The following is a 23,065-nucleotide window of genomic DNA, read 5'->3' as shown; positions in this document are numbered from 1 at the left end:
TGTTACGGCCTTAACAGGGGTAAGGATTTTATTAAAGGGATTCTCCACCAGCTGCTAAAAAGTGTAACAGCACACATATATATTTTTAAAAGTAGCAAAGGGGAATGAACTCACATTGGCAGCGAGAGGGGCCGAGAGGAGATCTTTTAGACTGTATCTACGGGGAAGGAATTCTAGCAATGGATATTCCACAGAGAAGCAAGAGTCCAAATTGAGTTTAAATGTTTATATAAATTTGTTTAAAAATACACACACACAGCAAGACACAAGGGCACATACATTCAAGTTCCTGGTATATAAAAACGTTTTAAAGATAGATTGGATAATAGAGAAGGGAATGGGGATTGTTCTGGGGTGATACTTTACCTATCGATTCTTAAGAGGGTAGAAGTAGAAGGCAGGGATTCCATTCCAGCACAGGAACCCAATGAAGGACGAATCCATGTCTCAACACCACAGCAAGAGAGCATGTGGCACTGAGCAATATGTTGCAGGTAAACTGAACCTTTATACCCTTTTGCCCAGGTGGGGCGGGAACAAGTAAGTTTTAAGTTTTATTTTTCTAAATTCTCTGGAACTTCCCATGCTGTGTTTGGGGGTGCTGAGGTAATTGGTCAGCTCTTCTATTGTTCTACACCTTGGGACAATGGGAGTCAATTGGTCCTAGATTAAGTCAGGAAGCACAGAATGGCTTTATGCAAAGTAACTCTGATTTTGGGCTGAGACATTAGACCGGGGAAAGGTGGGTGCTTTAGGAAAATTCATAACAATGGGAAGAGGAGATGCAGAGAAGCAACCATCTGTTGATGACTTGGTTTCCAGAAGAGATAGGGAAATGACAGTATCTGATAGCAAGTTGGCTTTCCATATTCTTTGTTAACAGTATCTTTGCAAGGTGAGGTAATCAAGCATTCTAGTTACTCAAATGAGACCTCCAGGTTTATGCTGGGGTAACTCATTATCTTAGCTTTTGTTAAAGTAGTTTTGACCTTTTGACATGCTGCTACCTACACCCATAGGAGTGCTTTTGGCAACTGGCTTTTGCCAATATGATTTTAAAGCAGAAATATATATAAATAATATTCTGGGGGTCCTTTGGGTCGTTACAAAAGTGATACACCTCTGAAGATGGCGGCCGCAGATGCAGGTAGAACGTTAGGAACAAGATCTACCAGACCACGGCCACACAGCCCGGAAAACCCGCAACAACCAGTTGAATCCAGCTGTGAAAGCCTTCAACAGTATAGAACCAGGTTTGGAAAAATTGACTAAGCATCACTTCCTACTTTCCTCCATTGGAAGAAAGATGCGGGGGGGTGGGGAGAACTAAAGAATTCCCTCTTCTATAATGCCTGATGTGTTTTTTGCTAGTAGAGTAATAAAGAATAGCACATTTTCAAAATGGAGGACCTAATCTCTTTCTTTTCCTCCCCCGCCCCCCCCCCCCCCAACTTGCAGACTGTGATGATCCCGGGCCCACCACTGCCGCCTTCTCAGGAATATGAAGAGATCAGCATTCCACAAGCCACACCAACACAACAGACTGTGTGATACAAAACATGTTTAAGCGGTGGGCCGCAGGGGATAGAATTTCTTGTTTCTGACTGGTGGAGGTCACCCTAGAATTGAAACATAGTGTACTGGTCTTGAACATGTAACAATGTTTCAAGCTTCTTAAAGCCAGAGACCATCCGAACTGCCCAATCTTTGTGGCTTCTTCAGTTTTCTTCCAGAGGACATCTATTGCATATCTTCAAGTTCTTGCTGAAATGTTGATCAGTTAAAGAGACAGTGAAGGTAGTGCTTAATTTTTTTAGGGAATAAAACAGAAAGTACTGTCACTCAGTGTTGTTTGGAATCCGAACCTCTGCTCTTTGCTTTCTATTGCTGGTATGTGTGAGGGCAGGTTACATCTACACTGTGGTGCTGAGAGTTCAGCACATGGTCAGAGATGCCCCTTCTTTCAGCTTGTAAGGCTGAGACTTAGCAGTAAAGACAAGTTCTCACAAGGAGCTCTCAAACATGTTAACGCCTAAAAGTCAACCAGCTGGCTTTCACTGGATACCTGCTTCAAAGTTTAATTTTTAATGCTTCCAGTGGGCATGATTAAGCAACCATCCCACAAGAAATCCTTCTCTAATCACATTTTCTCAGTAGTTAAGCAATATAATTTTTCTGCTGGCTGAATGAGATTATGGCAGAGTTGTTTTGATGTTCCGATTTAGAATGCGCGTGCACGGTTCACATACCTATTGGCTAGTGTCAGCCTTCACCTCTTTTACCATAAGTCCATTAATATTGCTCACAAATGCCCATAACTTTTGATTCTGACATTTGCCTTTGACCCACGTAAAGAGGGCTCTCATGGGAGCGGTAACTGGTTAGTCCCTAAAAACGAAGCCTCCTGTCAGTCTTGCCTCTTGCGGGGGTATCTTCACCTTTCTTTGCTGAAATCTAGACAGTAGGCTATCTACCGTGTTTCCCTGAAAATAAGACAGGGTTTATATTAATTTTTGCACCAAAAGATGCATTAGGACTTATTTTTGGGGTAGGGCTTATTTTCGGAGAAATACAGTACCTTCACAATTCATTAAGGTGGGCTCTCGGCAACCCGTTGCTTCCCTGTTACATGTGATGCAAGCCGCATCCTCATTGGCAGGGAGCACAAGGTATTGCCCGATTTGTGATCTGTAACTACTGGTAGGGCTTATTTTTGGAGGAGGGCTTATATTTCAAGCATCCTCCAAAAATCACGGTAGGGCTTATTTTCGGGGAAACATGGTATGCCCATTTGTTTTGGGCGTTAAGGTGCAAAACAGAGGAGTGCTGTTGCTGTTTCCAACACTCAGAAGGGGTTTGGGTATCCTGTATAGCTCTTTGGTCCTAATACAGGGTTCGGTTACCTTTGCCACCCAAAGAGCCTTGCCCCTGCCCCACAGTGCCGCCCTGCCCCGTGCCCAGCCAGCCCCAGCTCTGCAGCTCCAGCTGCCGCCGACGGCAGAGCACCTCCTCCCCCCCACTTTCAGAACAGGGGGCGAGTGTCCCCTCCCCAGCAGGCTCCTGCCCACCCCTGCCCACCTGCTAGCCAGCTGTCCATCATTCCCCTCCTCCCCCTCCCCTGGCAGGCTCTGAGGTTCGGCTTCTGGCAGCCAGCCTCTATGTGACTTTCTTAAAAGGGCAATTCTCCCAAGATCGCTTAAAGATTGGTTTCCCCTTTAAGCAATCTTTTGGGGAATTGCCCCTTTAAGAAAGTTTATCAAGCTGCTAATATGGGCTGCCTTCCAGCCTATGTCTCCCATACTGTGGCTTCCACTAAATTGGTGTTAAACTGTAATGGGTTCAGACAGGAACCTCTCAAGAGGCTTGTAGTTCCACAGTTAAATAAAGACCTGTGTGAGAACTCAGAGCAAGCTGTTCCCTTGGGGCCACCCACTATTTTTGATACCCATATGCAGGCTGGTGTGAAGCAACCAGATGAGAAACAAAGCACAAAATCCTGCCGCCTCCATCCTCCTGAGGCAGGGGTCCCCAACCTTTCTGAGTCTGTGGGCATCTTTGAAATGATGTTGCAGTGTGGTGGGTGCAGCCACAAACTGCCTGCTGGCTGCAGAAGGCTTAACAAGTCACAGAATGACCACCACAGCTTATCTTCCATCACACGGCAAAGATCTTTGTGCTGGGTGGGAGCTGCTGCCCAAGCAATGCTTTGAAAAATCTGCACAGCCAATCAGAAGCCTTGCTGAGCAAAAGCCGCACTTGGCGGGCACCATCACATCCTCAAGAACCATGTTGGGGACCCCTGTCCTCAGGTCTCTTAAGTGTATGCTTAAGTGTATACTTAAGCACAGTAAATGGAACAAATGTTGTCTCTGGCTTGTGTATCCAGTAAGGTGGCTGGCTCAACAGCTGAACCTGGCATGCCCCATGTAAAAAGTGTGAAACTATCCTGTGTATCAATATCTGAATCAATTCTACAACCGTATCGGTCTTGACTCCTCCCTTTGCAAGAAGATGGCCAGGATATGAGTGCATGTTTGCATCTGGTTTTTGCTTTCAGATTGTTGCAGCTTGCAAATTTTTTGTTCTGTCAAGTCACAGCTGACTTATGGCGACCCCGTGAAGTTATCCAGGTGAGAGACATTTGGAGGTGGTTTACCATTAACTACCTCTATCTAATAACCCTGGTGTTTCTTGGAAGTCGCCCATCCAAATACTCACCAGGGTCAAGGAGATCTGACTAGATTAGGCTAGCCTGGGGCTATTCAGGTCAGGGCGAAGTAAACTGAGTCGCCACAAAAGTATTGTCTGGGAGAACAGTAGCCCAACCCCTTGTCCAAACTCAGCCAAAGAAAGAGCCAGATACCTTCTGTCAATATAGATATATTTTTACTTCTGTATTTACACTTATTACAGCATTGGATAACCTCGTTTGACATTCAGCGCTGAGACAGACGGGCAGCCTCACACAATGTTAGCAGTACTGCCTAAAGGCGTAACGGACAGCTCACAGGGGCAGGCAGGGGCCATCAAGCAAATTTTGGATTTCAGCTTTAATCCTGTTTAAAAGCAGCAAACGTCCCTGTTGCTGCTCACAGAATCCCCATGTGCATGTGGGGATTAATGGATGCTCAGAGAATGCAAAATGATGTAGAAGGCTTCAGAGAGAAGGGGTACTGCGGGGTGGGGTGGGGGCTGATTCCCTGCATCCTCTTTATCTTGAGTGGGAGATTCTCTGTTGTGTAGGGATGGGGAGAGAGATAGTGAATGGATGCCGAATGGGGACCATCTTTTGGTTCTGTATCTCTTGAATCCATCAGGTGTATGGATGCCAGGCTGCCTCCTTGTGCCCCCCAGGAACTTGTGGGGGGAGCACTACATGATGATGTCATATCCTTCTAGAATTTCCAGAGTGTCAGCTGATGAACTGACTGCATGTGTCTGGGGTTTTGTTTGGATGTGATATCAACACATGGTACAATGTCATTTCCACCCCACGCTTCTTCCCCCAGCCCCAAAGGCAAGGGTGGGTGGGGCAGCTCCACCATAAGAGAATGCATAATTTGTGCCACTTACTTCCTCCAACACCCCACAGCACAGGGGTGGTGCCAGGAATCCAGTCTGACATGCCGTTTGTCCTATGCACAGTGGCACCAGACAACAAGAAACGTTGGCTAGCTTGGACAGGAAGATCTGCAGATGCCAACCTTTGAGATTTACTAGCTGTTACGGTATTTCCAGACTGTGTGGCCCTAGTATGATAATTTTTACTACTGTTTTGCCCACATCTGTGGCTGGCAATTTCAGCTACTGTGACATGGCACACAGCTGGGAAAACCCACACTAACCAGTTGATTCCAGCCATGAAAGCCTTCGACAATACTTTGAGAGTTACTTCATTTATACCCCACTTTTCTCCCCAAAGTGGATTACAATATTCTCCCACCTACGATTGAGAGAAGAGAAGTGGATGGGATTAACTTGGGAGTATGTTGAGCTCCTACCCCACTGGTCCGAGTAATGGTGGACACCTGCTTCCTGGAAATGGACTTATCTACCACACTTCATCTCCCTTGCCATGCACAACTGCAAGCAATTGTTAGGTGTGTCCTAACATACACAGTCAGTTGACAACACTGGCAACACACGTCAGGCCTCATGGACTGCATGTGCCCCAGAATCTACTGCAGAGGATGGAAAAGCCTTCAACAGATTCTTCAGCAACAAAGCCAACATAGAAAACAGCTTTCTCAAAGCAGAAAGTTCTTTGCCTTACACAAACCTAAGTGGACTTGGCGTGGGTGTTAAGCTAACACCAGCGATTCTCACCACGCTTCCCTGGAAGGATAAATGAGAATGTCTCAAAATGTAAGAAAGAAATGGCTGGAGGAGCCACTGGACTTGGGATGTAGCATTCAGGCATCAAAGCTGACATCAGTAAGACGATACAAAAAAGGTTAGAGTTCGGCAGTTGCAGAAGTCAATCTGATGAACCAGGGAGGAGAATTTGGGGTGAAATAAGAAAATGACCCTCAGCAAAGGTTTCCCCCTCGGTAACTTTGGGGTTAAGCCATTCAGTCATCTTTTGTAGAGCATAGTCCCAAATCCTTGATCAACCATGATTCTGTGGGAACCAGCTGCATCGCTCATGTTCCCCAGAACACAAGCCAGTTGAGATGATGGTACCCTCTCTGGAGGACGCCTTGTCAACTGATTCCCACAGAGTTGATACCATCCAACATTCCTTGGAGACGAATTCTGGATGACACCTTTTATTGTGAACCATATCAAGGTTCATCTTGTCTACATGGGCTTCAGGAATAGATGGTCTGGAATTTGGGAGAATTGGCACACAGCAGGGGCATATACGCTACACATTTAACACAGAGATAACAGAATGTGCAGTATTTTGCAGCTAACTTGGATTTTCTGCAAATGAAGGCAGGAAGGTACCACTGTTCTCCAGTGACTGCTCCAATGTCCAACTGATACTTCACTATTTTTTATTTTAAAAATACAGTGGCTGTCATCACTGGAGTCACCCCAAAGAAATGTCTTTGTTGAAATCCAGGCAGTAGGCTATGCCGTGCCTCTACGTGACAGGCAGAGCAGTCTTTTTGCAGAAGCTTTCCTCGGACTTCTGAGCAACTTCTTTGTTCTCTCCAGTTCAGTTGGAGTCCCAAGGGCGGGTAACTGATTTGGCTTGGCTGGAACTCTTTGCCTCGCTGGTTTGGGGCTTCTTCCTTGTTTGGCCTCTGGAACCACTTTTTCTTCCCTCCAACAGAGACGCCTCGGAGGAAGATTTGCTGATGGTGGCAGAGTCTTTTCTGATGCTGGCAGGGTCATCCCAAGGACAGATGTTGGCCATATCACTGTCGCTTCCTGTTTCTGCTGTGGTAGTGGTCTGCGAGTCTCCATCTTTGCTTAAGCCTTCTGCTAACGTGCGCTCAGGGTAGGTACGACACAAAGGCCTGTGTCTAGGCAGACTATCAAGTTTGCTTTGGGGTCTTCTCTCATTGACTGGTGGCATCTCTGACCGGTCAGCACAAGTGGCCTGTTTCTTGGTCTCAGAGACCATAATGTTTCCTGTTTCCCATGGGCAGATCTCCTCCTTATCAAATAATTCTGGTGATTCTGCTTCCCAGGGGCAAATTGCTATCCTACTGCTTTCAGGGCAGTCCGATTCCTTTATCAGAGTGTCAGCTGAACGGCTTGAGGCCAAGACTTTTGGTCTGTCTCTGGGCCCTTTTTTAACGGCTTCAGTATCCCCTTGGGAAGCACTGCTGATGACTTTCCTCGTTAGCCTCCTCTCAAGAGGAACATCTGCCACCTCCCAGGGAAACGTTTCTGTTTGGGTGACCAGTTCAAACTCCTGAGATTCCCAGGGGCAGATCTCAGCTCTCAGACTTTCCGAGCTGTCAGATTTTTGGGATCCAACTTTGGACAGATCGAAGCTTTTACTAGTTTGTTTTATGGAGAGTTCTCCAGTATCCTTGTAAGCTAACTCTTGATGGCTGTGAGCCTTCTCTATCTTTCTAGATGCACTTGGCCCCTCAATGTTCTTCAAGTCCGGCCTGGTCTGCCTTTTGTCTTTTGAAGCTTTGCTCATATCTTGTTTTAATACCACTTTAGTAATCAGCAATGGCTCTGCTTTCAAGGGTGGCATGTTACGGTCCGATTCTTCTTCCTCTACTTCCCAAGGGCATACCTCTGCCCTCAAGCTTTCACTGCTATCTGATTTGCTAGAGCCAGTTTTGGACTGGTTTGGGCTTTTGCTGCTCAATAGTTCTATGCTACTCGAAGGAGAAATGGAGTCTCGTGAGCTGCCCCCTTTCTCTAAAGCCTTCCATAATCTCCCTGGTCCGGTGTTTGGTTCATCTATAGAACTCCTACTTTTAACCTCTTTCAAGGTGTCTCTCTCCAGTGGTCCTTCATATGTCTCCCATGGACATATGTCCTCTCTCGTAGCAACCTCCTGGAATTCCCATGGGCAAATCTCCGCCTTTATGCCCTCAACGCTCAATAGATCTAGACTTCGGGAGCTTTTGGCAGGTGGCTTCTCAAAGTCCATGCTGCCCCAAGGGTAAACTGTCTCTTGGTGGCTCTTGGACTTCTCTATTTTCTTAAATGCAGTTTCTCCCCCCGTTTTCTGTGCTCCTGGACTTCTCCATGCCCTGTCTGCAGACACTTTGGAAATCCCAACTGGATCGTGCCTTGACATCTTTTTTTCAAAGGGTGCCTTCTCCACTGCCCCTGGGGGCACCTCTACTGTACTGAGGTCTTCTTCTACAGTTTCCCATGGACAAATGACCGCCCTCAGACTTTCAAGGCTGTCTGATTTCTTTGAGGCTGGGCTTTGACGACCAGATCTTGTGGAAGGTTCCTCAAGCTCCATGCTCTCCCAAGGACAGACTTCTTCTCGTAGGCTGCTCTGCTTTTCCGTAGACTTTACTGTGGTGCCCTTGCCATCTTGGTTGCTTGAAGTCAAAGCCCTTTTATTTGGTGGACTTTCAGGGACTTCCCAAGGACAAATCTCTGCTCTCAAGCTCTCAACACTCTCAGATTTCTTAGAAGGGGCTTTAGACAATTCTGGTTTAATGAAGGTTTCACCGGGATCCACAGTTTCCCATGGGCAGACTGACTCTCGTGGGCTGCTCTTTTTCTCTGTTGCTTTAAAAGACACTGTTTCTTTGGAAGGGGTAGTCCTGTCATGTTCCAGAGCTCTGCCACCTTTTGTGGATGCTGTTTTACCCAGTGAGCTTTCAGGCTCTTCCCATGGGCACACATCTGCCTTGGTCCTGGATTCTGTTTCCTGGCTTTCCCAAGGACACACTTGTCCCTTAAAGGTGTCTGTTCTGCTGGATTCTTTGCTGTCTACTTTAGATGGGTCTGGACCTTTAGCACTGGCCTCTGATGGAATTTCATGAGTGTCCATCGTTTCCCAAGGACAGATGGAGTTTCGTGGACTGCTCACCATCTCTGGAGATGTAGCCAAGAGGTCTCCTGTCCTTTTTGAAGTTGTTCTATCAGATGGAGCCAGAGTCTCTTCCCAAGGACAGATGGCTGCCTTCAAGTCGACTTCAATATCTTCAGCTTCCCAAGGACAAACCGCTGCCTTTTTACCTGGCTCGCCGCTGCTTGTCTTCAAAATGACTTTAGGTAGATCTGGTATTGTAGCAGGCGTTTCTGGGTTAGGTTCTTCATCTCCTATGGTGTCCCAGGGGCAGACTGGGTCTTGATGATTGCCTGCTCTGTCCCATTTTCTAGACTGAATGACACCCGCCTCCTCTGGTATGGGGCTTCTAGCTTTTGTCCTTTCAGCCCTTTTGGATTCCTCTCCTGGATCCTGACCTGGTTGGTCCGTCATCTCCCAAGGACATATCACTATTTTGATGTTTGTTCCATCTTCGGTTTTCCTACAACTGGTTGCATTTTTATCATCTTCCATTTTTGCTGGTAATTCCATGGACTCCCAGGGGCAAATGGGTTCTACTTGGCTGATTTTCTGCGTTGCCTCTGCACATTGGGTTGTGCTGTTCTCTCTGGGAGGGGCTTCCTTCTTGTCCACAGATGATATCTTCATCAGAGGCTCCTCCTCATCCCAAGGGCAGACCAGTGCTTTATCACTGGTACTCACTTCCTCTGTTTCCCAAGGACAAATTTGTGCCTTATTGATATCCATACTCTTGGGTTTCTTTTGGTCTACCTTGGATATTGAGTCCTCTCTTGGCAAAGCTGTGCTTATTCCCCAGGTCCAGCCATCACTTTTACCACTGTCCGTGGCCTCTGGCACTTCACAAGGATATGCTGCTGCCTTTTTGTTGTCTGTTCTTGGAACCATTAGAGCAAACTTGGAGGTGTCTTGCTCACTCTCTGGGCCCCTCCACACGAAGTCCTCTTGGCTTTCGGCCTTTGCCACCACGACAGGGCAGCTCTTTGCCATGCTTTCGGGAGCCATTGCTTCTGTACTGCTTGCTCTGCCGAGCATGGTGCCATCTTGGCTCATCTCCCAAGGATATATCTCAAACGCTTTACCTGGACTCTTCTCCCGAGGGCTGGAAGGAATGTCCTCCTCTTCCCAAGGGCAGATGCTTGGTTGCCTGATGATTGCCCTGCTCGCCTCCAAGCTCGGGGGTGTTTCTTGTTGCCTTGGTGACCCTCCAACAGACAGAGAGGCTGTTTCTGCCAAGCTGGGCTTTTCGTTCTTTCCATCCGTACTTTGTTTTCTTTCGTTTTTTCTTGGGCTTCCTTCGCTATCTCTCCTCATTCTCGCGCTTGCCTTTAGCCGTGACCGGTTCAGCGCTTTAATGGCCAGAGTTAAGGTTTTCAAGGAGCTTTTTGGAATGGAGACCTGTGGGGGCGGTTTCTCAGCAGAGTCGCTTTGACTCTCCTGCTCACTCCCTTGTGGGTCTTTTTTGCTTGGTACTTCCATGACCTCCCAAGGACAGACCTCTGCTGCAATAGAGGCCAGCCGTTGTAGCCCGACAGGAGAAGGAAGGGGTGTGTCATCTGCTGCTTGCCTACTCCTTTCGGCCTCGCTCCTTGCCGGCGATGCCTCTGTTTCCCAGGAGTGAACATTTGCCAGGGTTGGACTACCTTTGGAATCTCTCTTCAAGGACCGAGTGAGGGCCGGCGTTTGGTCTCTTCTTTCGAGACTATAACTCAGGCTTTGTTGGCGGATGGGTGGCTCAGGTGGGGTCTTTTTGCCAGCCTGGTATCTCTTTCCCACCCAGTCAGAGATATGCTCACTGTAACTCCTGTTGGGGGCATATGTGACGTGCTTCTGGATCCTGCTTTCTGAAGGGGTTGACGGGGCCGTGATGGAAGCCGAAACAGCTTCCTCTGGGCATGCAGTGTCTTCAACGGAGCTGCTGTCTCCCAGAAGGGTGTCTGCTGTTGCTTCAGATGCATCATCCCTCTGTAGCTGTTTCATTACTAGATTTGAGGCAATGTCAGTACTCTCAGTGAGCCCAGAGGCCTCACTTCCGGTTGTGGAGTCTCCTGCTGCTCGCTTCTTTTTGTCTTGGGCTTGCCTACCGTGGTCTACTAGGTGAGCTCTGCTTGTGAGCAACAAGGCCTTCTCTTTGGCGCTTGTAGCAACACTGAGGGACTTCTGGAGAGGGGAAGGCTTGACTTGCAGAGCTTTCTTACCTGCTGACAGGTTGTGAGCGCTGGCTGACTTGTAGACCAGAGGCGCCGAATTGTCAAGGGAGTCGCTATTGGATCTCTCGGAAGCTTTCTTGGCTAGTTTTTTCCTCATCAGCGAATCCAACAAAGGAGCTTCCTTGAAGCTATCATGCCTGGATGGCAGGTTGTTCTCCTTGACGTCCGTCATGTGGTCGTAGGTGCTGTGGGACTTCTTCAGCGATGGGGCCACCTTGCGCTTGGAAGAAAAGTCATCTTTCAGCTTCATGCTCGAGCTACCAGAGTCGATGCGCCTTCGCTTGTAGGAGCCCGAGCGGCTCTCACTGCCTCCAGTGGCGGATCCGTCTTTCTCCTCTTTGCTGCACTGGCGGGACATGGACTCCGGGATCTCGGTGATACGCCTCATGAAGGAACGGCCGAGGGCCCTCTTGGAGCTCCTCTTCTTGTGAAGGTGCGGGTTGTTGGATGTCATCTTCTTGGTCTTATGAACCTCCAGTTGCGTGTAAAGCTTTTTCAGTTCATCCTACATGTTATGTGTAGAGGGGAGGGGGCAACGGGTTGAAGGGTGGGGACAAAGATAGGAGGAGAAGGTGGGAGGGGAAACCAAAACTCTTGTTCAGTCAGAAGCAAAACAGCATTAGGAATCTTACCATGTGTAAACTGGATGCCAGCACTGCTGCGGTTATTGGTGCATGACTGTCTATTGCTTGGCCTGTATACTATATACCTGGGATGAACACATTTGACCAATCTATCCACATTGTCTACTCTGACTAGCAGAATTTCTCTAATAGTGACTCCCTTGAAGAAGAGGAGAGTTTTGGATTTATATCCCCCCTTTCTCTCCTGCAGGAGACTCAAAGGGGCTGACAATCTCCTTGCCCTTCCCCCCTCACAACAAACACCCTGTGAGGTAGGTGGGGCTGAGAGAGCTCCGAGAAGCTGTGACCAGCCCAAGGTCACCCTTGTGGGAGTGTACAGGCTAATCTGAATTCCCCAGATAAGCCTCCACAGCTCAGGCGGCAGAGCTGGGAATCAAACCCGGTTCCTCCAGATTAGATACACGAGCTCTTAACCTCCTACGCCACTGCTGCTCTCCTTGCTGAGACCCTTGTTTTGCCCTGCGACTTGCCTCCAACCTGGGGAATAGGATATGATCAGTTCTGCTCCTGTTCTGAAAAACATTTTCATTTGAAAGTGGGCAGCCAATAGCAAGCCCGGTCTTGCAACAGCAGCATACCAATTTCTAACTAAAAGAATAAGATCCCACTGCTGGAGATTTCCTTCATGTATCCTTTGTGGCAGGAGACCACTGACTGGTCAAACTGTGATTGATTCCCTGTGGTGAAACAGTTCCAATTATCAGCCTGCCACATGTAGTGTTCTATCAGGGCTTGAAGATTTGGTTTATTTAAAAAAGGAAGACTCATAAGCCAATCTGGGTGTTAAGGATTTTCCAGACTGTGGGGCTGTGGTCTGGTAGTTTTTGCTCCTAATGTATTGCCGAAGGCCTTCACGGGCAGGCTCAATTGGTTGTTGTGGGCTTTCCGGGCTGTGTGGCCGTGGTCTGGTAGATCTTGTTCATTATCATTTTGCCTGCATCTGTGGCTGGCATCTTCAGAGGAGTATCACACTGAGAAGTGTGTGTAACAAGTGTGTGTAACAGACTTCCCTCTGTAATACACCTCTGAAGATGCCAGCCACAGATGCAGGTGAAACATTAGGAACAAGATCTACCAGACCACAGCCACACAGCCCGGAAAGCCCACAACAACCAGTTTGTTCCTAATGTTTCACCTGCATCTGTGGCTGGTATCTTCAGAGATATGTCACACATGCCTGCAGGAAAAACATTAGGAGCACAAACTTCCATACCGCAGCCATACAGCCTGGAAAACCCGTAACACAGAGTCGATTCCAGCCGTGAAACCCTTTGACAATACAATAAGCAGACCTCTTTCTGCTAGCTGCCTAGATAGGAGACTCCCTGGGAACCATAAGCTTTCCTGAGCCCCTTGGAGGAAAAGCAGAGCAGGTATGTGATAAATAATACATTTAGCACAGGGTGGGGTGTGTGGGAGCATCCAGTGAAGCCGGTTATTTTCACATGCTGGAGCAAACGGCTTTGGAAAACAATGGCACTGAACAATTAGCTCTGATTTTCTATGAAAGCAGATGCTAGGAAGGAATCTGAACCTCTCAGGGAGGTGGGCAACCCTTTACAACCAAATCCCCAAGGAAGAAAGCTTAGTTGCACACTGCCGATGCAATGCTGCAGCGTTCCCACTCTGCATTAGGGCGAAGAGCATTTTATAAAGCAGCAGGGGCGACTTGGAAGCCCATCCCTCTACTTTAGAGAGTTCCGGATTAACCATGAAGATATTTTCAGAGGGTAGCTTTGTCGGTCTGCAGTAGAAAAGCCAGATTTGAGTCCAGTAGCATCTTATGAGACCAGAAAGGGGTTTTGGAGGGGGGGAGGTAGGAGCTTTCAAGAATCAAAGCTGACAGAAAGAGCTTTGACTCTTGAAAGCAAAATCTTGCTGGTGTCTAAGGTGCTACTGGGCTTGAATCCAGCTGTATTAACCAGAGTCCATGCCTCATCCATTCATGCACGAGTGGGAATGCATCATACCCCAGAAGTGAGGGGCAGCAATTACCTAAGCAAAGTGTTCTTATTTACAAATGAGTGCACCAAAGGTCTGAATTCATCTTTTGACTAGAAAGCCAGAGTGGTGTAGTGGTTAAGAGCAGGTGCATTCTAATCTGGAGAACCCGGTTTGATTCCCCACTCTGCCACTTTGAGCGGTGCAGCCTCATCTGGTGAATCAGATTAGCTTGTGCACTCCCAGCATATTCCTGCTGGGTGACCTTGGGCTAGTCACAGTTCTTCGGTGCTCTCAGCCCCACCCACCTGACAGGGTGTTTGTTGTGAGGGGGGAAGGGAAAGGAGTTTGTAAGCCCCTTTGAGTCTCCTTACAGGAGAGAAAGGGTGGGTATAAATCCAAACTCCTCCTCCTCATCCTAGTCTTCTTCCTCCTCCTCCTCCTCTTCCTCCTCCTCCAGATATAAATTTGAAGCTGCCTTAAACTGAGTCAGACCCTTGGCTACCAAGATCCATCTTTACCCTGACCGAGCAGCTTCTCAGAGTCAGAGGTGGAGATCTTCCACATCATTTACAGCCTGATCAGGAGACCTCCTGCATGCAAAGTAGGTGCTAAACAGCTGAACTATGACCCTGCCTTGTACCCACATCCCAGTTTGTGGTGCATACATGTTGGAGCTGTGCGTCGTCCATTCCTACAGATACAAAGCTGCTTTATACCAAGTCAGCCTTTGGTCCGTCTAGCTTAGCATCCTTTGTTTGGATAATGGTGGCTCCCCAGAGTTGTCAGGTCAAAGATTTTTCCCAGCCCTGTCACTTCAGATCCTTTCAGAACTGCTAAGATAAAGACACTGCCCCTTGCGGTGATGTCACATCACGAAGTTTACTAGGCAGACTGTTCTCAGGGTGGTTTGCCATTGCCTTCCCCAGCTGTCTACACTTTACCCCCACCAAGCTGGGTACTTAGAACTGGAGAGGACAAGAAGTGAATCTCAGACCTGCATGAATGCACGTGCTCAGTTCCACCCTGATTTAATCCCCCCGCTTTGTACAATTCTCTATACTTTTTAGCTGAAGGTGCGTGTGTAATGGAAAGTGCTGTCGAGTCACAGCTGACTTATGGCGACCTTGTGGGCTTTCAAGGCAAGAGATGTTGAGAGGTGGTTTGCCATTGCCTGACTCTGCGAGGGCTGAGAAGGTTCTGAGTGAACTGTGAACTGTGGCCCAAGGTCACCCAGCAGGCTTCATGGGGAGGAGCAGGGAATCGAACTGAGTCCACTGGGTCGAACTGCTCTTACCCACTATCCCATGTTGGCTCAGTCTGTGACTGGCCCAAGGTCACCTAGCAGGCTTCATGGGGAGGAGCAGGGAATTGAACTGGTTCTCCAGAGTCCCCTGCTCTTACGCACTACCCCTCGCTGGCTCAGTCTGTTTGGTGATCCTTTATTGAAATGAACAGCAAAGGGAGCTTGACCCACCTCCCACTGTCCCTGTTTCCTTCCCACAACCAAAGCTTGCAGGAAACAGCACGCCTTGGCTCTCAATCATACATGACATAGGAAAGATCCAAATGATTAAAAGCAGCCCGGGAAGAATACTCTTGATTTTCTCCTGACCGTGCGGTAGGAGGGGGGGGGGGGTTGTCCCTTGTCCCCTCCATGCTGTTTTCCCAATCAGGATTTCCCCTCAAAGCTGCTGCTCACTACAGGTATTTTCTCTGTTGCAGGAGTCATAGCGACTTGGAGTGGTGGTGGTAGGGTTGTCAATCTCCAGGTGGGGCCTGGAGATCTTAGAATTACAATTGTTCTCCAGACTGAGGCGTATCGGGGGGGGGGGAATGGTGCCTGGAGACAACTCCTTCTCCAGTTGCCCCCCTCCCCCACGGCCCACCTCCAACCTCTGTGCAGGGTACTTTCAAAAGCTGGCCTGCACAGAGGCCGGGGGAGGGGCTCGGGGAGGGGCCATGCCCGAGCCCCCAGCCTCTGTGCAGGTCAGCTTACATGAAAGCCAGCCTGCATGGAGGCGAGGGGCAGGGTTTGGTTGCGTGCGCCTGGGGCCATAGGTAATCCCATGTCCCTATAGGCCTTCCGCCTCTGTCTCCAGATGGCAGGGATCAGTTACCCTGAAGAAAAATGATTCCTTTGCTAGGTGGACTGTATGGCATCAGTCTCCACTAGGGATGCCAGCCTCCAGGTTGGACCTGGGAATCCTCCAGAATTAAAGCTCATGGATGCTTTGGAGGGTGGGCTCTATGGTATTGTACCCTACTGAGGTCCCCGTCCACCCCAGGCTCCATCCCCAAATCTGCAGCAGTTTCCCAATCTGGATCTGGCAACCCCCCACCCCCTGTGGTGGGTGGCCAGGGGGGACTTGAGAAGCCAAATCCCCACGAAGTTCCCTCCGCACACCCTCCCTCCCTTAGACTGCACCCCTGAATCTCCAGGAGTTTGCAACCAAGAGCTGGCAAACTTATCTTAGGAAACTGTGCAGCGAGTTGAACAATCCTGCCTCCCCCCCAGCGAGGCTGCGGAGTTCAAAATTCCAGAGTTTAGACAAAACTCACTGGAAGGTCAAATCACAGCGTCTGCTGTTTATGGCAGTCTCCTTGTGCCACTGAGTTTACAGCATGTGTCACCCAACTCCGCCCACTCTATTGCATGGCTTGTTTTGCTTTGTTCGGTTGCTGCTGCTGCTGGGAAGAGGGCCAGCCTCACCCAGCAAGCAGAGATCGATCCAAAATCAGACCCTTGCGTTTCTCCCTCAATGCTCCATCCCATATTCCACCTTGAAACTCTACCTTGGACTCAGAAGAGAAGAAGAGTTTGGAGTTATATCCCTTCTTTCTCTCCAGTAAGGAGACTCAAAGGGGCTTACAATCTCCTTTCCCTCCCCCCCCGCACAACAAACACCCTGTGAAGTGGGTGGGGATGAGGGAGCTCTGAAGAACTGTGACTACCCCAAGGTCACCCAGTTGGCATGTGGTTGGAGTGCACAAGCTAATCTGGTTCACCAGATAAGCCTTCACAGCTCAAGTGGCAGAGTGGGGAATCAAACCCGGTTCTCCAGATTAGAGTGCACCTGCTCTTAAACACTACACCATTCTGGCTCTCAGAGACAGTCTCCGTTTGGTAGTATACAGGTCATTAGGTATAGACACTGGAACACCTTCCGAGGAAACTACACTGCGCCTCCTGTCTTTTTGAGCTATGACGCAGCAGCAAACTTTGTGGTGCATCTCCAGCAAAAGCGGTTACCCACAGTTTTGGTCCTGAAGCCCAGTTAGAAACAGACATCCGAGAGGAATCCTCAGCAGATCTACTCTTAACTACTGCACCATTGCTGCTCAACAGGGTATAATGCCATAAAGTCCACCTTCCAAAGCAGCCACTTTCTCCAGCTGAACTGATCTCTGTCTCCTGTTCTGATTCTGCTAATCAGAACAGACCAAACCAACAGTCTTTGGCGATCTCCATTTACTCGTGGAGGGTTTGCCCTTTGCCACCCGCCCTTTCCTGTTAATGTGCTTATTTAGGGGTCTAGCTTCAGGAGAAAGACTGCAAAAGGCAACTCTTACTCTGTACATTTTCTGGCATAGCTAGCCTCAAAAGAAGGTCCTGAGTGTTCCACCCACCCGGATGTCATCGGGGTCAAGGCTGTGCTCACTCCAGGCCGAGGTGATGCTGCTGTTCAGGTAGGAGCCCGATCGCCTCATGTCCAGCTCGTCCTCGTACACCTCGGCGGCAATTTCCTCTCTCAAGGGCGATCCTACGTGCAGGAACTGTGCAGGAATATGGAACGGGGAGATGCTGAAAATCCCTATCAGAGGCCACTACAGGCAGTGAAGTGTTTTTCGATAGACAGTCTTAATTTTTTTTGTGATTTTAGCAAAGAACATTGGAAAAAGAAACGGTAGGTGACACGAGACTGGTTCAAAATACTACATACACAGGGTTGGATCCATATCACATTTTCACTCAATCTTGTCCCATTCCCTTCCTTGCTGTGCTCCTTGTCCTGTGAGGTTTTTGAACATGGGCAGGCCATTGACTCCCTCAGCATAATCTTCTTTGGTAGTAAGGGAGGACTCTGGCCCCTTTCGCACATGCAGAATAATGCATTTTCAATCCACTTTCAATGCACTTTGCAGCTGGATTTTACTGTGTGGAACAGCAACATCCACTTGCAAACTGTTGTGAAAGTGGATTGAAAGCACTTTATTCTGCATGTGCGGAAGCGGCCTCTGACTTGCTTTCCCACCATATAAGGAAGCAATTGTTTTTAAAGATTTTTTTTTTAAAAAAAACTGATAACTATTAACTCCTGGATCATAATTTACCAAGCATATGTCAAAATCATTTGTGAAATGAAGATGTAACCTGCCTCGTTGCTAAAATTAATATAACATTATTAGCAATCAGTAAATGTAAAATATTTACGTGGTGTGATCCAGCAGGGGTTACAAACCAGAAGCCCACACCGAGAGCTGACTTACATCTCCTTAAATTCACTGATCTTGAAAGGGTCAGCTTTGCAATTTAAAAAAAAATGTCCCAAACTATAGCTAAGCACGGATCATCAAAATGGACCTCATTAGCACGTCCCTAAATCAGCTTTCCTGCAGTAAACAGGAAATCTCTAAGGATTATAAAATGCAGGAAGTAATACAGAAAGGATCCCTCCAATAGGACTGCTCACAAGTTACAGTGAACACACCTACAATTCATATATAGGGTACGCTTTTTAAAATAAGTGCATTGAATAATTCTCATGTTGTTTTGAACACATGCATACCTGAACATGTGACTGCACAATTATCGAAGCACTGGGGGCTGCAGAGGAGAAACCTATTAAAAATCCTGGGATATGAATTGGCTTCCAGCAATGTGACATTTACTCAATTCGCTTTAAAATTTCACAGTCTGTGTATGTCTGTGTACACCTGTACACCTGTATGCAGGTATAGAAACCTTGAACCAGTGGCTTTTCTCACAATCTCAACCACCAGATTTTTAATGCACATCATAAAATTTTAACGCACATCATAAAATAAAAAAAATACTTTTGAAGGCTGGAAGCGAAGACAGAAAAAGCTCTTATTTTTCCGTGCAAGCTGCAAGTTCGTACCTTTGGGATGAAAAGAAGTGCCAACGTCAATGTGGTCGTGATGTGTGTGTGAATGAAAAACAGCAGCAGCGTCCAGTCTGGATGCAGAGAAGGAACCATTAAAAACCTACAACCAGAAATATATACATTGAACAGTGAAGGCGGGTAGGAGGGGGCTGGCAAGCAGGTCAGTCCCTGTTAGAATGATAACAAGTGAACTTCTGAACACTTTCCAGCTTCATATTTTAAACACTTTCCAGCTTTGTCGAAGGCTTTCAAGGCCAAATTCAACTGGTTGTGGTGGGTTTTCCGGGCTGTGTGGCCGTGGTCTGGTAGATCTTATTCCTAACGTTTCGCCTGCATCTGTGGCTGGCATCTCCAGAGGTGTATCACAGAGAAAAGTCTGTTTCACACTGTGTTTAGGTTACTAATTTTTTCTGAGTGCCAAGAAGGGGTTACTAAAGTAACCTCCCTGCCCAATAGGGACTGGAGGTATGTGTGTGCGGCGGCGCCACTGTTTGAATCCCACCACTATAGGAACCTGTTATTAAAATTTTTGGATCCCACCACTGATATCAGCCCATGTCACATAGACCTATTATGGTCTATAATAGGTGCCATTTCCCCTCTGCAGTGGGGTAGCCTCATCTGGTTCATGGGCCTGATAAGCCCCCTCAAGGGGCTAGATCTAACCCCAGAATTGCATGTTTACACGCCTGAATTAGTGGGTCTCTTAATGCTGGTCACATTCTCTAAATCCATACTTAGCTGTTTACCCAAGACCTGAACACAACACCATCCATGCGCCAGATCTATGACGTGGTCTAGTATTTGTTGTCAGTAAAATCTGTAGAGGCTGAGAGAGCAGGGGCTAGCGGAAGGATAAAAACAAAACCCCAGCGGCATCCTGAAGAATAACAACATTTATTTAAATGCTGATTCTGTGAACTTAAGCAGATCATAAGAGGGAGGGGAGGAAGGAATGAGTCATCCCTTCACTCTCTGTGGGCCTTTCTTGCGTGCCCAGGGTCATGTCGGTTGCCAGATATTATTCTCCAAATTGGCCAGAGACCCTGGAGAGTTTTTCTCTTCCTCTGTGCTTGGAGCAGAGGTCAGTGCCGGGCATGGTGGGATGAATTTCCCACAGGAGGTTGTCCTAGATGACCCTGGAGTACCCTTCCAACTTTACATTTCTATGAGATTTCATTAGTCACCGCTCACTTCTTCAAGCAGGCCGAGATCCTGCTTGAGGGGGAAGATAACAATTGGGGGGGAAGAAGAAATTGGCAGCGAGTAAATTTTCTCATGAATCTTTCAACTGTAGATCTGCGCAGGGGGAAAACGCAGTCGAAAAGAATTCCTAGCGCAGAGCTCGCTCTCTTACCGCCAAGCAGCAATACCTGAAACCCCCAGGTGGTTTATTTGTTCTCACCTGACAACGTGGAAGGCAGCTGAAACAATCAATTCGTTGTGGAGGGCAATTCCCATGTAGCGTGGCTCATGGAAAGCGGAAGGGACCGTCCGTGTGGCGTAGCAGAGAAAACTTCCCCAGAACAAGAATAACATCTCCGCTGGAGGGAAGTTGAGAAAAAGGAGAAGGGGAAATAAACAGTTCTCAAAGGGCAGGTCCTAATCTCCCCCACCCCCAGAATAACATCCCCACTGAGGGTTGAGAAAAGGAGAAGTGGGAAATAAATACCTTCGTGCTGGCAGGTCCTAATCTCAATAATAACACCTCTTCTAGCCTCCCAATTGCTAAGAAAAAGGGGGGCTATGACCAAAGGAGGCTGGAAGCCATTCATCTTCACTCTAAAGTTTGGCTCACTTCTGGTTGGTCAAGGCTGAGTAAGATTCAGGCCTCCCCAACATGGAGCTGTGGGCACCATGGTGGCCACTGACTCTTTCCTGGCATCCATCAATTGTTTTCAAAAAGTGGATAGGGCCAAAAGGGGGCCTTCCCAGCAGGACTTCTGATTAGCCATTTGAGTCCTGATTGGTTGAGCAGATTAAAATAATATTATTTTGGTGGTGCTGGTTTTATTCTCTCTCACACACCTCTCAGACAATGTATTTCACCTCTCGGACAGTGTATTTTTAAAAATCACTCCCCTTGTACTTGGGGTTCCTTTGTGTGTGCAGCTCCGCCTCTTGTGGCAGCCATTTTGTGACTGCGCCCACCCGCCTTGCATCGGAATTCCAAAGGTTGGGAGCCTCAAAAGGTTTGGGACTCCCTGGGCTACGAGAACTCAGCATTGTGAGGAGAACACTTCGCACACACCTAGAGTACTCTCAGACTGCAGCAAAAAAAAAGTGTTCCTGTTAATGTGTAGCTCCAGAGTTTTTTGGAACAAAACCTGGGGAAGTCACTATACTTTGCTTCACATAAAGATGTTAGTAGATGGTATATTCCTCCACCGCAGAACAAAGCATGCTGAATGCTTTGCCTGCGTCCTAGTGCCTACCTAGCCCTTCTTTCCCCGCCCCCATCCATGTGAAAGTCTGAAAGTAAAAATACGTTTTGGCATAAATGTTCCTGTATCAAAGTACCATCTTTACCATACATAATTCCCTAACGTGCCACTAATCACTGCCTTCCGACAACGAACCCTCCACCAATCAGCACACAGAACTCAATCCTGTGTGTCCATTGGTGGGAGGGCCTTCCCTCGCATTCTGACAACACTCCCTCCCACCTTCCTCCAACCCGGCAGCAAGCTTGGTCTGGTCACCAGGCTGCTGGAAAGCTGCCCTTCCTGCTGATTGACAGAACCCTGTCTGATAAGGTTGTGAGGTCCCTGCTGGCTACTGGAGGGGAGAAGGGTTGCCAGATCTAGGTAAACTTCTGGAGAATCTGGGATGGAGTCTGCAAAGGACAGGGATCTCAGCAGAGTACAATGTCTGGATTCCACCCTACAAAGCATTCATTTTCTCCATAGTCTGGAGATAAACTGTAATTCTGGGGAATCCCCAGGTGCCACCTGCAGGCAGACATTCCTACTCTCTTGATGGAACTTGCAGCTGAACTTATGAACTTGTGTCGCATTGCCCCAGGGTGGTAATTTCTTGCCACAGATATGATAAGCCTCATCTTAGGGGTGTGCTCCTCACCAACCACCATCATGTAGTCCCAGCGGTCATGGTCGCAGATGTAGAACTGGAGGCCATTCGTGGTCTGGGATCGGACTACCAGAGGGATGTTCTTCTCTATGTTCTCCAACATCCCAACGGTCCAGGCTGCTAAGAACCAAAGCACTAAGAGCAGGATCAAAGCCAGCATCTTCAGAACCCGCCCACTGGTCATATAAGGGACTCGCTGGGCCGTGCGGGAGATAAAGACCTTTAAGACCCTGCAGGGAAGGAAAAGAGAGCTGGTCTGAGGCCAATGAACAGCGAATGCATGAAGCTGCCCGCTGAGTCCGATCACTTGTCCCTTGAGGTCAGTACTGCCTACTCTGACAGGCAGGATTTCAGCTATTTCTTATCTATTACCTAATCCTTTTTTAAAAAAAGGCTGGAGATGGCAACGACTGAACATTTTGCGCTCAGATCAAAAGTTCTATTCCTGAGCCTCTATAAATGAAACAGCCTAATACTGAATCCAATCACTGATCAATATGGGAAGAAGAGGGATGAAGAATCCCTGACAAACAGTGCTCCTTATCAAACTACGAACAGTGCTCCTTATCAAATAGTACTCCTTATCAAACGATAAGCTTTCTTGAGGAAGTAAAACAGGCATAAACCTGATATAGTTTTATAGTGCCGATGGACAATACCATACAGGGGTTGGAATAAGGGACTTCTGCATGCCTGGACACTGGGGGGCGCTGTGTATCTCACTCTAACTGTGTTGTTGCCTCTCTTGTTTGCCCTCCTTGTCTGGGCCAGGAGACCGCCCACTAACTTCCTTTCTTCCCCATGCTGGTTTCACTTCTGTCCTAGCTTTGGACCTGAGCGCGTGGTCAATGACAGCCTGCCACAGTGGGGCTTTCCCACTGTAGCACTCTCTCACTTGCACACACATGATGGCGCGGTAGAGTGCCCACTTGTTCATAGGGAAAGTATTTCTTTAGACTAGACTATCTACCTTTTTCCTGGAACAAAGTTGTGAACTGGAGATGCTTGAATAAATGTAAGTTTTACCTTTTACATTTATCTCTTGGGAAGTTTTTTAAACAGCACGCACACACACTACTGGGCTGATCCATAATTCTAAAC

General features: G+C 47.9%; 2 protein-coding genes across 2 annotated transcripts in view; one reads left to right on the top strand and one right to left on the bottom strand.

Annotated features, from left to right (window-relative positions):
- The window catches only part of MRPL45 (mitochondrial ribosomal protein L45), a 37,420-nt gene extending 35,579 nt beyond the window's left edge, over positions 1-1,841 (top strand). Inside the window, exon 9 of the mRNA XM_048518238.1 lies at positions 1,459-1,841. Coding sequence (XP_048374195.1) covers positions 1,459-1,551 — 93 coding nt within the window. The 3' untranslated portion in view covers positions 1,552-1,841. The remainder of the gene's footprint in view (positions 1-1,458) is intronic.
- Positions 1,842-4,369: 2,528 nt separating this feature from the next.
- GPR179 (G protein-coupled receptor 179) overlaps positions 4,370-23,065 on the bottom strand; it is a 72,126-nt gene continuing 53,430 nt past the window's right edge. The window contains exons 7-11 of the mRNA XM_048517813.1: positions 21,956-22,194; positions 20,280-20,418; positions 18,869-18,974; positions 17,376-17,522; positions 4,370-11,665 (exon numbers count right to left, since the gene is read on the bottom strand). Coding sequence (XP_048373770.1) covers positions 6,665-11,665; positions 17,376-17,522; positions 18,869-18,974; positions 20,280-20,418; positions 21,956-22,194 — 5,632 coding nt within the window. The 3' untranslated portion in view covers positions 4,370-6,664. The remainder of the gene's footprint in view (positions 11,666-17,375; positions 17,523-18,868; positions 18,975-20,279; positions 20,419-21,955; positions 22,195-23,065) is intronic.

Source organism: Sphaerodactylus townsendi, linkage group LG15 (genome assembly GCF_021028975.2).
Source record: "Sphaerodactylus townsendi isolate TG3544 linkage group LG15, MPM_Stown_v2.3, whole genome shotgun sequence".
NCBI lineage: Eukaryota > Metazoa > Chordata > Lepidosauria > Squamata > Sphaerodactylidae > Sphaerodactylus > Sphaerodactylus townsendi.
This window is presented reverse-complemented; position numbering and strand designations above follow the sequence as displayed.